Genomic DNA, 13,332 nt, shown 5'->3' with positions numbered 1-13,332 from the left:
TGGCATAGAGTCAGCATTCTGTAAATTATCATTATTTTATTTTTATTTTTACTTTTTTTGAGTCTGAGTCTTGCTCTATCGCCCAGGCTGGAGTGCAGTGGCATGATCTCGGCTCACTGCAACTTCCGCCTCTTGAGTTCAAGTGATTCTCCTGCCTCAGCCTCTTGAGTAGCTGGGACTACAGGCACCCACTACTCCAGGCACCACTATGCCTGGCTAATTATTTATTTTTAGTAGAGTTGGGGTTTCATCATGTTGGCCAGACTGGTCTTGAACTCCTGACCTCAAGTGATCCACCCTCTTTGGCCTCCCAAAGTGCTGGGATTACAGGCGTGAACCATCGCGTCTGGCCAGCATTCTGTAAATTATGAGGGCTGTTTTATATACCCCTTTGCTGAACTAAAATAACGTTTTGTGAGCACTTACTATCTACTAAATGCTACTCTAAGGCATCTCTGTGATTTGTCATTTAATTTGAGCCACAGAGAAGTCAGGCAATTTGCCAAAGATTGCATTATTAACATGCACCGGGGCTGGAGTTGAGCTCTGACGCCAGTGCCCAAGTTTACAGATTGTGCCTGAAAGACTGTGACTGGTTGGAAGAGTGGCAAAAAGGAGGGGGAGGGACCTATGCAGGGCCTCCTAGGATATGATTTATAGCCAAAAAAAGTTTGAGTGGCATCATAGTCATTCCTGTGAAAAGGGCCTGTAGATATGATAAGTTCTGTTACCACAATGTATATACTGCCTTTGGAGTCCACATTGATTCTGCTCTAAGACCTTTTCATGACTGAAAAGGCAGAAACCCCTCAGAAGCACATTTCATTGAACAACCAAACTATTGGCAACCTATGTTCTTTCTTTTTTTTTTTTTTTTTAACCAGGAAATGAAGTGACTATTGACTTTTCCAAGTTTATATTCATTCTTGGAATTTGTATTTTAGGTTCCTCGCTTTAAGTTCCCAGTTACACAATATCCAGTTGCCTTGGAAATTATCAACGAGGATGGACGTGTCCCATTGGAACCTCCATATCTGGTTACTGTGTCTGAAGTGAACAGGAGGCAAAACTGGAAACTGAGTAGGGTTTGCTTTCATTTGTAATTATTTTCTCTTATAAGTAATATTGTGACTGGTTTACAAAGATCAATGGTTTTCAAGCCCCGTTCACACAAAAGAGAGGCAGGCGTTCTTGCAAATGGATTTGGATCAATTGGCATATTGACAATTGCCAATTGATCAATAGAAGTAATTGACAATTGATCAATTGGATCAATTGGCTATTTACTTCTATTGTTTCCCACTTATTTCATCATCATGTCCAGCAACCTAGATTCTATAGTAAAAGCATTTTTGAAGAATTTACACTGCAAACAATTTGAAAGCCGTTTTGTGGATTAAGAGCAACAGTGATTGAATTTGTGCCGCACGCTGGTCTGGCATCTCCTTTCTCCGCCGATTCAGTGTTACAAAGGAGGTTGTAAGAAGTGTGGCCAGATAATCTTTAGGATCTATCTTCTAATTATATGAGTAAAATTTCTTCAAGGTTCTATGGCAAAATATTGAAAAGATGCAGAAATATTTTTAAAAAGATGTTTACCTCTATTCAGTTTACCTCAAATATGTAACTTGTTACTCATTTTGTGTTCACGTATGAATACTCAAAGGCCATAGATAGACAGGTAGGCAGATAGAAAGAACTAACTAAACAGAAATTTTGGTCTGTCATTAATATGTTACTAAATATCCAGACATTTGGTATTCAGTGAGTCTTACTCTGGCCAACATATATGCATTTTTGAAATGAAAAATCCAGCAAAATAAAGCTAGTAACTATTTGCATTAACTGACATCCCCATTTTCTGTGGTGGGCTGGGAACGGTTCTTACCAGATTTGGAGTCCTGATTATTAAATACTGAAATATTTTACAAGCTGGTTGTTAAACCATTGGTAGCTTGAAATTGCCAGGGTGACAGTATTTACACTATGGAAACTGGAAATTACAATCACAGCTTTTTCTTTTCCTTTAGATTCTGTGTATCTTTATACCACCGCAGTGTCTAAACCACTACCTATCTGGTTTTAGAAAGGATGACAAGAAAGAGGAAAATCTTCTTTTAGAAAAGATTTAAGTGATCCTATTGTAAAACTTTACTGCCACCTTATTATAAATTGTATACCTACCGTAAGGAGGTCCTGAGATGACCTTACTGCCAAAAACATGAAGCATGTGCAGGTCGGGACTGGTCCTGAGCATGGGGCTGGGAGGAAAAGATCAGCATGAAGGTGATCAGAAGTCTTGAACTTCTTGAGGATGCCCTTGAGGGCAATGTGAGATATTGGGCCTAACTCCCCTAAATACATCATCTACAAAGTCAAGCAGAACTAAAAGTATGGGATAACTTGGTCATGTTATGGAGTGAAATCTTTCGTTGTATCTTAATGTGCATAACAAATTTTATATTACTAATTGCAAATTAAATAGTTGTACTAAATTGAAAGTAATGGCAAAAACAGCAATTACTTTTGCACCAATCTAATACAAAATGAGAAAGTAAGTGTGCTTATCATATGTTTCATGTATTTTTAGAGCACACTGTGCCAGAAAACATTAGAAGAATGAAAAACTTACTAGAACCAATGCTTCGTGATGCAGTGTATAATCCTTCGGGTCTCAACTTAAGCATAAAGGTAATGATGGCATGGTTGTTTCCACTGTGTTGAGTTTAGATAAAACGTGTGTGTCTAAGCTAAGACTGGTTTTAGTTCTAAAGTATAGGTAACCAGGAATGGTGGGAATAACACCTTTAAAGTACATGAAGAGGGTTGTGTTTTTTTCCATTTCCCTTGGTGTTATTTCCAAAGTTTTGAGCAGATGGGCAAGACAGATTCTCCAGCAAAGTGGAGAAGAAAGGGTGTTTCCAAAAGTGAGAGGGAAAAAACGGGCTCAGTATTGTTCACCTGGGCATGCACGGGCATCTGTCTTCCGGTTCCAGCTGCTCATAAAAATACATGAAGTCGGTAGAATACAGATAATTGTGAAAACCAATCAGAATTAGGTAACACATTGAAACCACAAATATGAGGATTTTCCCAAAGTACTTATCAAACTATTGATTCCCTCCACTTCAATCCATCTTTTTATTTTGATGATGTGTACAAGAGCCTTAGGAAGGGGATGGGAATCTTTTCATGCAGCATCTATAGGGACAGTGGCCCTACGGTATATTTTTATTAATGCTGAAAGGAATGTACGTGTTGATGCTGCTAACGACTGGGTGTGCTTTTTTCCACAGGGCTCTGAACTCTTCCACTTTAAAGTGACCGTCATTAGAGGAGTCACCTTTTGTGACTTAGTTGAAGAATTTCAGGTAAAGTGGATGCACTCGGCATCAGAGTGGGTGATGGTTGGGGAAACGACATGACAAAACCAATTCAAGAGACACTGAAAAGAAAAACTTGACAGAATTTGTGTAATGGACAAGACTTAGAGACAGGATCCCCAAGGGTGGCAGTGACAGTCAGTAGTGACGAAGCCAGAATGCATGACAGGTGCCAGGACTGATGGATGCTGGCAGAATTTTTTTTTTTTTAAAGAAAAAGGAAGAAAGAGAGAGAGAAAAAAAAAAGAATGAAGAAGAGAAAGAAAAAGGAAGAGAAAGAGGGAGCGAGAACGGGAATATTGCTTTATTGCCCAGGCTAGAATGCAGTCTAAAAATGGGAATTGAAAACCTCTTTTATGCCAATAATTGTGCTTAACAATGGAGACAGGAAGGAATAAGGGAAGAAAACAACAAACAAGCAGCCAACCAATATTTCATTTAAACCTATGAAATGCTATGCAATTATTGAGGAGTGATTTACTTGCAATTATGTAGTCACTTTTGGATTAGGTGTGATATGGTACTGATAAGAATGTATGTTTTGTGTATTTGAAGTGGAGAGTTCTATAAATGTTTATTAAGTTTACTTGTTCCGGGTCTGAATTCAAGTCCTGGATGTCCTTGTTAATTTTCTATCTCGTTGATCAGTCTAATATTGACAATGTGATGTTACAGTCTCCCACTATTATTGTATGGGAGGCTAAGTCTCTTTATAAGTCATTAAGAACTTGTCTTATGTATCTGGGTGCTCCTGTATTGGGTGTGTGTATATATAGGATCATTAGCTCTTCTTGTTGCATTGATCCTTTAACCATTATGTAATGTCCTTCTTTGCCTCTTTTGATCTTTGTTGCTTTAAGGTTTATTTTATCAGAGGTGAGAATTGCAACTCCTGCTTTTTATTTATTTATTTATGTTTGCTCTCCATTTGGTTGGTAAATCTTCCTCTGTCCCTTTGAGTCTTTGTGTATCGTTGCATGTGAGATGGGTCTGGATACAGCGTACCGATGGGTTTTGGCTTTTTATCCAGTTAATAATATATATGAGTTTAATACTGTCATTTGATGCTAGCTGGATATATTTTTGGAAAGGCTCATACTGGTTGTTTATATGTGTAGTGCTTCTTTCAGAAGCTTCTGCAAAGCAGGCCTGGTGATGGTAAAATCTCTAAGTACTTGCTTGTTTGCAAAAGATTTTATTTTTCCTTCACTTTTGAAGCTCAATTTGCCTGGATATGAAATTCTGGGTTGAAAGTTCTTTTCTTTAAGGATGTTGAATATTGGCCCCCACTCTTTTCTGGCTTGTAGGGTTTCTGCTGAGAGATCTGCTGTAAGTCTGATAGGCTTCCCTTTGTGGGTAACCTGACCTTTCTCTCTAGCTGCTCTTAGTATTTTCTCCTTCATTTCAACCCTAGTGAATCTGACGATTATGTGCCTTGGGGTTGGTCTTCTTGAGGAATATCTTTGTGGTGTTCTCTGTATTACCTGGAGTTGAATATTGTCCTGTCTTACTAGGTTGGGAAAGTTTTCCTGAATAATCTCCTGAAGAGTATTTTCCAACTTGGATTCATTCTCTTCGTCACATTCAGGTACACCTATCAAACGTAGATTAGGTCTTTTCACATAGTCCCGTATTTCTTGGAGACTTTGCTCATTCTTTTTTATCCTTTTTTCTCTAATCTTGACTTCTTGTTTTATTTCATTAAGTTGGTCTTCGAACTCTGATATCCTTTTTTCTGCTTGATCAATTCGACTGTTAAAACTTGTGCATTCTTTGCAAAGTTCTCGTGTTGCGTTTTTCAGCTTCATTAATTCATGTATATTCCTCTCCAAATTGTCTATTCTCATTAGCATTTCGTCAAACCTTTTTTCAAAGTTCTTAGTTTCTTTGCATTGGGTTAGAACAAGTTCTTTTAATTCATAGAAGTTTCTTATCATCCACTTTCTGAAGTCTACTTCTGTTAATGGAACGCACTCGTTCTCCATCAGGGCTTGTTCCGTTGCTGATGAGGAACTGTGATCACCTGTAGAGGGAGAGGCATTCTGATTTTGGGTATTCTCAGCCTTTTTACGCTGCTTTCTTCCCATCACTGTAAATTTATCCACCTGTCGTCTTTGTGATTTCCGACTTTCAAATTAGGTTTCTGAGTGGACGTCGAACTTGTTAATTCCCAGCGCTGAAATCTGAGCAATCCACTGCGCTGGCCAAAACAGCGGTGTTAAGATTGATGGTGCTTTTCTGCCCAGGAATCGGCCAAAAGGGGACCCAGTCCCTCTCACTCTGCACCAAGAACCGCCACGCTGAGGTGCCAGCAAAACCGCCACGCCGGCCACAAGAGTCGCGCTAGCGACCTGTGGGGCTCCTCCGCTGGGAATCTCCTGGTCCATGAGCAACAAAAATTTGTCTGAAAGTGTGGCATCCTCTCGTTCTCTGCACTTTCACTAGGAGCTACTATCCCGAGCTGCTAGTGGTCAGCCATCTTGTATCTCTCTCGGCAGAATTTTAATAAGACCTATAATAATACGTGCCTATCTTTGTTGTTTTTTTTTTTTAAATTTCTCTTTTTTTTTTTGAGTTTTACCCAGAGTTAAGAGTTAAGGTCAGGCTATCTTTGTTTTTATCTACTTTCTCTACCTTCCATGTTTAGCCCAGTTTTCTGACTTTTTTTTTTTTTTTTTACAGAGTCTCACTCTGTCACCAGACTGCAGTGCAGTGGTGCAATCTTGACTCACTGCAACCTCCACCTCCTGGGTTCAAGTGATTCCCCTGCCTCAACCTCCCGAGTAGCTGAGACTACAGGCATGCGCCCCATGCCTGCCTACTTTTTTTTTTGTATTTTTTAGTAGAGACGGGGTTTCACCTTGTTGGCCAGGATGGTCTCTATCTCCTGACCTCGTGATCCACCCGCCTCGGCCTCCCAAAGTGCTGGGATTACAGGCATAAGCCACCGTGCCCGGCCAGTTTTCTGACTTTTAATGCTCTTCCTCTCATACCTACTTCTCCAAAGAACATATTTCTGTAACTGTTTAGTTTCCGTCTGATTATCCTCCTTTTGGCTGTTTGAATGGTAATCGTTGTCTTAAATATTTCAAAGGCTTTCAAGATCCAAAGGAACTGGAAACCAGATCAGTCTTTCCCAAATCATCCCATGAAAGCAACAACTCATTTCACTTATTCATATAATGACGTCTGCTGCCTGTGAGGCATGGGAAGGAATAAGGATTTGATAAAAATCAACAAGTCATTAATTATCAAATGCTGATGCTACATTAACATTCTCTCTGTCTCTCTGTCTCTTTGCGCTCTCTCTCCCCCGCCCGCCCCCCGCCCCATCCTGGCCCAGCTCTAAGGCCAGCCCCCAATAATGCCTTTGTATACTACAGTGGTGGGTGGCTATGGCAGCAGTGCAAACCTCTAAAACCCTGAAAGAAAGATCCAACCCACTGGAGCTAGCAGAAGAAGCATCTGTCACACAAGGAGTGTGAAGGAAAATCCCTGTTATTTTTTTCTCTCTTTTCTCATCTCTTTGGCTCAAGAGCCACCCTGGTTATGGGGAACAGCACAATAGCACAGAAGGCTAAACTTCTCATAGAAGCTCAGCTTTCTTTCCAAAGGACTAGGGAAAGGACCTCTAAGAGGGGAAAGTATGGGAAAAATCTCTATAAGAAGAGGGCTGGAGAAAGGGAGTCCTGATTCTTTATATAAGCTAGCACCAGGAAGAAGCTGCATCTGAGCAGGGCACACCTAAAGAAGATAGCAAAGGCTTTGAAATAAAACTACAAAGTAAACACTCTCTAGTTTCAGAGCAGCTCCTGAGTGGCACAGGTACCAGGAAGTCACAGATGGCATAACAACAGCTTGGAAAACTGAACCAACATTGAAGCCACCACCCACAGAAGGTGAAGCATAAATTGTGACCTGAACTCAGACAGTGTGATTGACTGCTAAAACAAACAAATAAATAAACAACATTTTCCAGATACCTTTTAAACAGGAACCAGAGTCTCACAACATAACATCAAAATTGTCCGGGATACAATCCAATATTATTTACCATATCGAGAAGCAAGAAAATATAATCAATTCTGAAGAGAAAAGACATCAACAAAGGACTACAAATGCAAATTATCAAAGATTCTAAACTAGCTGTTATAACCATGCTCCATGTGGTACAGGTAAACACTTTTGAAATAAGTAGAAAATGATAAATTATCAGCAGAGAGCTAGAAGCAACTTAAAAAGAACAAAGAGGAAATTTTAGAACTAAAAACTACAATATTTGAAATTTTAAAACTATCAAATGGACTCAATTGCTGAATGGAAATGGAACAGGAAAAAAATCAGTGAACTTTAAAGTAAGTGAGTGGAAAGCCAACCTGAAGAAAAAGTATTTTAAGAAGAAGATCCCACCAGCCAGGCACTGTAGCTCATGCCTGTAATCCCAACGTTTTGGGAGGCCAAGGTGGGTGGATCACGAAGTCAGGTGTTCAAGTCCAGCCGGCCAATATGGTGAAACTCCGTCTCTACTAAAAATACAAAAAAGTTAGCTGGGCGTGTTGGTGGGTGCCTGTAATCCCAGCTACTCAGGAGGCTGGGGCAGGAGAATCCCTTGAACCTGGGAGGTGGAGGTTGCAGTGAGCCAAGATCACACCACTGTACTCCAGCCCGACCAACGGTGCAAGACTCTGTCTCAAAAAAAAAAAAAAAAGAAAGAAAAATCCCACCTCAGGGATCTGTGTGACAGTCTCAGAAGGTCTAACATTGATGTCGTCAGAGTCCATGAAGGAGAGGAGGAAGAGATTGGTACAGGGGAAAAAATTCCCAGCACTTTGGGAGGCCAAGGTGGGTGGATTGCTTGAGCTCAGGAGTTTAAGACCAAGTAGGCAACATAGCAAGGCCCTGTCTCTACAAATACAAAAAAATTAGCCAGGCATGGAGGCACACATCTGTAGTTCCAGCTACTCTGGAGCCAAGGTGGGAGGGTTGCTTAAACCTGGGAGGTCGAGGCTGCAGTGAGCTGAGATCATGCCACTGCACTCCAGCCTGGGTGACAGAATGAGACCCTGTCTCAAAAAAATAAAAAGAAAAAGAAAGGAAAGAAATAACGACTGAAGACTGAAAAGCCCCAAGTTTGGTGGAGACATAAGTTTACATATTCAAGAAGCTTAATGAACCCTAAACAAGATAAAAATAGAGAAAACCATGCCAACACATCGTAATCAAACTACCAAAAATCTAGATGATAAAATAATGAAAGTGGTCAGAGAAAAACAACACTATATAAGGGTACAGTTTCAATGACTGCTGATTTCTCAACAGAAACCATAGAGGTAAAAGAAAGTTATACATCTTTAAAGTGTTGGGGGTGAGGGTTGGGTGGGAAGAAGGATTGTCAATCCAGAATTCTCTATCTACTGAAACTGTCCTTCAGGAATAAAGAAAAAAATCAAGACTTTCTCAAATGAAAGAAAACTAAGAGAATCCATTGTCAGGAGAACTTCTCTTTTGAAAATTCTTAAAGAAGTTCTTCAAGCAGAAGAAAAATGATAACAGCAGGAAACTTGAAGCTTCAGGAATGGAGGAAAAAAACAAAAATGGACAAAAGAAAGATAGACAGGGCAGTGACTGCACCATTAATAAAGGAAAAGAATTGCTAAGGAAATGTAGAAAAAATGTATAAAGGTTCTTGGGACTGTTGAAACCTGCTTTTGAAAGTACCCTGAAATAGGCTGGGCATGGTGTCTCACACCTCTAATCCCAGCACTTTGGGAGGCCAACTCGGGTGGATCACTTGAGGTCAAGAGTTCAAGACCAGCCTGGCCAACATGGTGAAACCCCATCTCTACTGAAAATACAAAAATTAGCCAGGTGTAGTGGTGTGCACCTGTGATCTCAGCTACTCAGGAAGCTGAGGCAAGAGAATTGCTTGAACCCAGGAAGCGGAGATTGCAGTGAGCCGAGATAGCACCACTGCACTCCATCTAGCCTGGACAACAGAGTGAGATTTGGTCTCAAAAAAGAAAACAGAAAAAAAAAAAAAAGAAAGTACCCTGAAATAGCCAGACCTGGTGATACGTGACTCTAACCCAGCTATTTAGGAGGCCGAGAGAGGATCCTCTAAGGCCAGGGGATTGAGGCCTCAGTCCAGTGTGAACATGCCAGTAAATAACCACTGCACTCCAGCCTGGTAACATAGTGACACTCTGTCAAGAAAAGGAAGGGGAGGAGAAAGGAGAATCCTGAAACAATGAAATGCAAGCCATAATCTTGGATTTTCTTTCACCCAAAATACATTATGGGGATAATTGAAAAAAAAAGATCTGTAATTTTGTAATAGTATTGTCTCAGTGTTAATTTCTCGACTTTGATAATTACACTTTGGTTATGTAAGTGAATTTTTGTGCTTAAAAATATAAATTGAAGTATTTCAGGAGTAAATAGACATTTTGTATCTAAAACAGACTCATAATTCTGAGGTTTAACCTTTTTTAGACATGGTATGGAATATTTAGATAGTTGAAGAAGATTAGAAGGGAAGCATTTGAAGAAAAAGTGTTTTTCAGAACTTTAGAGGTAGCAATTTAGGTGGACAATACAGAATCTAGAGGTGCTAGAAGTTTCTAATCTTAGAAATATAATAAATGGCTTAAATGAACAAGTGAAATTTTTACATCATCTGGTGGAGTGACTGGAATTTCATTAGATGACAGTGGATAAGGAAGCCATTCTGGTGGAGAGAGCAGGTGCAGGTATAGGAAAGTAATGCAGGATTTTTCTTGGCCACTTTTCCAACCGGGGACCTCCATAGCTGGTGACACCCTCCACCTGGGCCTTGCTCAGCCCTGAGCCTGCGCTGGAGGCACCCTGCCCACTGGTCCCACCTGTGCTTTATTACCTTGTACCCATGTTCGATGGTTCCCGAGCTCTTATCCTGCGTCCGAGTATAATGAGGTTACACTGACAATTGAAGAATGAGGAGGGCAGAGAATGATTTTATTGAGTGAGGAACATCTCTCAGCAGAGAGGGGACATGGGGTGGTCCCCACCCCTGCAGTCAGGTGGTTTCTTTGCCAGTGTGGCTGAGTCTGGGGCCCTTATGGGCTCAGACTAGGGAGAGCTTGCTGACTGGTCTGTGAGTATGTGAAGAAGGGCTAAAGCAAAGGCATCACTCAACGGTGGACACAGCAGTGTGGAAAACCAGTGAGGAAACGGCAGGTGTACGTAAGCTAGGTGAAGGGTGGGATCCGTCAGAGGAACACACGCCAAACAGGAAGACAGGTTCTGAATTTGGTATGTGGATTTACCCAGGACTGCCTTCAGCTTGAAGGCCAGGTTTCACCGGGGACCTGCCCCATCTGCCTAGGCATTTGACTGCCTCCTGTCATGATCAAAAGCATAAAGTTTGCGTCTTGAATAGTGGAAATTCATTTGGCTGGAATATAAGGTTATTTAGAAGAAAGCCAGGTAGGTTAGGGTCCAATTGTGGAAGGCTTTGAATGTCAGAATGAAAGCTTTAGAACATTCCTGTCAACGTGCCTGTTAACAATGAAAAGCTATAAAACATTTTTGGATAAAGCTGTTTTATACACAGACGAGTTTTTTGTTATTGTTGTTGTTATTTTTTGAGATGGAGTCTCACTCTGTCACCCAGGCTGGAGCGCAGCGGCACGATCTAAGCTCACTGCAACTCTGCCTCCCAGGTTCAAGTGATTCTCCTGCCTCAGCCTCCCGAGTAGCTGGGACTACAGGCACGCACCACCACGCCCAGCTAATTTTTTGTATTTTTAGGAGAGACAGGGTTTCACCATGTTAGCCAGGATGGTCTTGATCTCCTGACCTCGTGATCCGCCTGCCTCAGCCTCCCAAAGTGCTGGGATTACAGGTGTGAGCTACTGCACCCGGCAAGACTGGTGTTTTATACAAAGATAAATCTGACAATGTTAGGATGTCAACATAGACTGGGGGCCTGGGAAGGAGGCTACTAGGGTAGTCTATTTATGAAAAGTGGTGCAATAATCACAGTAGCAGAATTGAACGAGTAAGAATTCAAGAAAACGAGAAAGAATTCATAGTGTGGAGGGACTGTTTCTAAGAAAACAGATACCTCCTTGGGTCACTGGGAAGATGGGGCTACCTTTAACTTGAGCTAGACCTTAAAGCAGCCATCATCGTTTTTCTTGTCCTTTGCACTTTCCCACATTCCCTCCTGTCCTAGATCCAGTCATCAGCATGTTCTTCTCCCCCAGAAGACGATCTGGCTTCCTGCTTCACAAAGGAAACATAAGCCTGGGCTTGAACCCCCTGCTCTCTTTATGCCCTACTTCTACATTTAACGTACAGTGACTCCACCCTTGCCTCACATCGCAGAGAAAAAGACATCACTGTCCTTCTTTGTCAATAATCCCCCAGGAATTTACTTGCTGCTGTTAATTAGCTATTCAGGCAGAAGAAACATTTTGAACACATAAAAAGTTTCTGCCAGGTGCAGTGGCTCAGGCCTGTAATCCCAGCACTTTGGAAGGCCAAGGCAGGCAGATCATCTGAGGTCAGGAGTTCGAGACCAGGCTGGCCAACATGGTGAAACCCCGTCTCTACTAAAAGTACAAAAATCAGCCGGGTGTGGTGACACGAACCTGTAATCCCAGCTACTCAGGAGGCTGAGGCAGGAGAATCACTTGAACATGGGAGGCAGAGGTTGTAGTGAGCCGAGATCGCACTCTGGCCTGGGCGACAAGAGCAAGACTCCATCTCAAAACAACAAAAAAAGAATGTTCCTTTTTCTCCTTCTCTTCTGTGAACCCACTTATTCATCAAGATCCAACTCAGAAAGCGCATTCCCTGACTGTCCTAGGCAGGTAGGTATTCCCTCCTCCCCGTTCCCAGAGCTCTTTGCCATTCCTCTGTGACTGAATGGAGAATATTCTGCTGTGTAAGCGTTTTATCTGCCTCCTTCCACCATTAAAGACAGGGTAAAGGCAAACGATAATATATGGACTTCTTAGACTGTATTTATTGTAGGCAAACTGTTACTTGTTCAATTGTCAAGAGACTGTTTCCAAGCTTTGTGGATGCTGAATGTCTTTGTGACTCTTGGCAATGTTTTGCTTGCCAATTAATTGTGGGAACCATAAAATTTTCAGTGTTTTGTATTGCTAAACTCAGAAAGCTTAAAGACTTTGCTTTTTCTGTTGCAGATTTATGTTGATGAGGCACCACTGCCATTCCCAGGACACACGCTTATTGCTGTGGCAACAGCGGTAGTGTTAGGGGGATTAATTTTTACAGCATTTATGTTTCAACTGAATGGTATCCATCTGTGGAAGGCATTGCAAAGATGAATTAGAAGAAACCAAGAGAAGTTTTCAAATATCACCCTCAATGAGATGATTCATAGATGAAAGTCTGGAGAGTGAACACATGGTCATCATAATTTCTCTTTATTTTCTAGTTTTATCAGACGATTCCTAGAACAATATGCTTAAGTGTTAAATATACAAGCTACATAAAATCCTACAGAATTGCCATTATAATTCAAATTGCTACTTGTCAATATATTCACCATTCCCTTTTCTTATTTTGAATACATAGAAAATGTCTTACGCTAAGCCTTCTATTGAAGAGTTCCCTTGAGGTTTTTAGGAAAGTATAAAGTGATAACCAACTCAACATGGAACAGGTGTTCTGTGTTGTTCATCTCTTAGTGCCTGGAGCCCGTTCTGTGAGGTCAGAATCCCTGAGCTCTGCTCCTTCCAGATAGACTTTGAGTAGAGTACAGTTATGCCAGGGTGAGGTAGGCAATGAAGGCAGTGGGTCAGCAGATGTGTTTTCAGAGCCTCATGGGAATTAAAGAAGAAGCCATTAAAGTTTCTTGAGGCAACTTCAAATCCAGATTATAGTACCTACAGAGGGAAATGTGACCCCATCGTAAGGGTGCTAGAAGAATGGGGTG

General features: G+C 41.2%; 1 protein-coding gene across 2 annotated transcripts in view; it reads left to right on the top strand.

Moving 5' to 3' along the window:
* Window positions 1–13,091, top strand: part of CATSPERB (cation channel sperm associated auxiliary subunit beta) — a 191,023-nt gene extending 177,932 nt beyond the window's left edge. The window contains exons 25-28 of one of the 2 annotated variants that reach the window (XM_064375157.1): window positions 945–1,080; window positions 2,591–2,691; window positions 3,297–3,371; window positions 12,578–13,091. In XM_064375157.1, the coding sequence (XP_064231227.1) occupies window positions 945–1,080; window positions 2,591–2,691; window positions 3,297–3,371; window positions 12,578–12,721 (456 nt within the window). In that variant the 3' untranslated portion in view covers window positions 12,722–13,091. Of the gene's footprint in view, window positions 1–944; window positions 1,081–2,590; window positions 2,692–3,296; window positions 3,372–11,598; window positions 11,802–12,577 lie in introns of those variants that run through there. The other variant, XM_064375158.1, reaches the window with a different exon arrangement.
* The last annotated feature ends 241 nt before the right edge of the window (window positions 13,092–13,332 follow it).

Source organism: Aotus nancymaae, unplaced genomic scaffold (assembly GCF_030222135.1).
Source record: "Aotus nancymaae isolate 86718 unplaced genomic scaffold, 86718_ANA_hifiasm-v0.15.2.pri h1tg000011l, whole genome shotgun sequence".
In the NCBI taxonomy this organism is placed as follows: domain Eukaryota; kingdom Metazoa; phylum Chordata; class Mammalia; order Primates; family Aotidae; genus Aotus; species Aotus nancymaae.
This window is presented reverse-complemented; position numbering and strand designations above follow the sequence as displayed.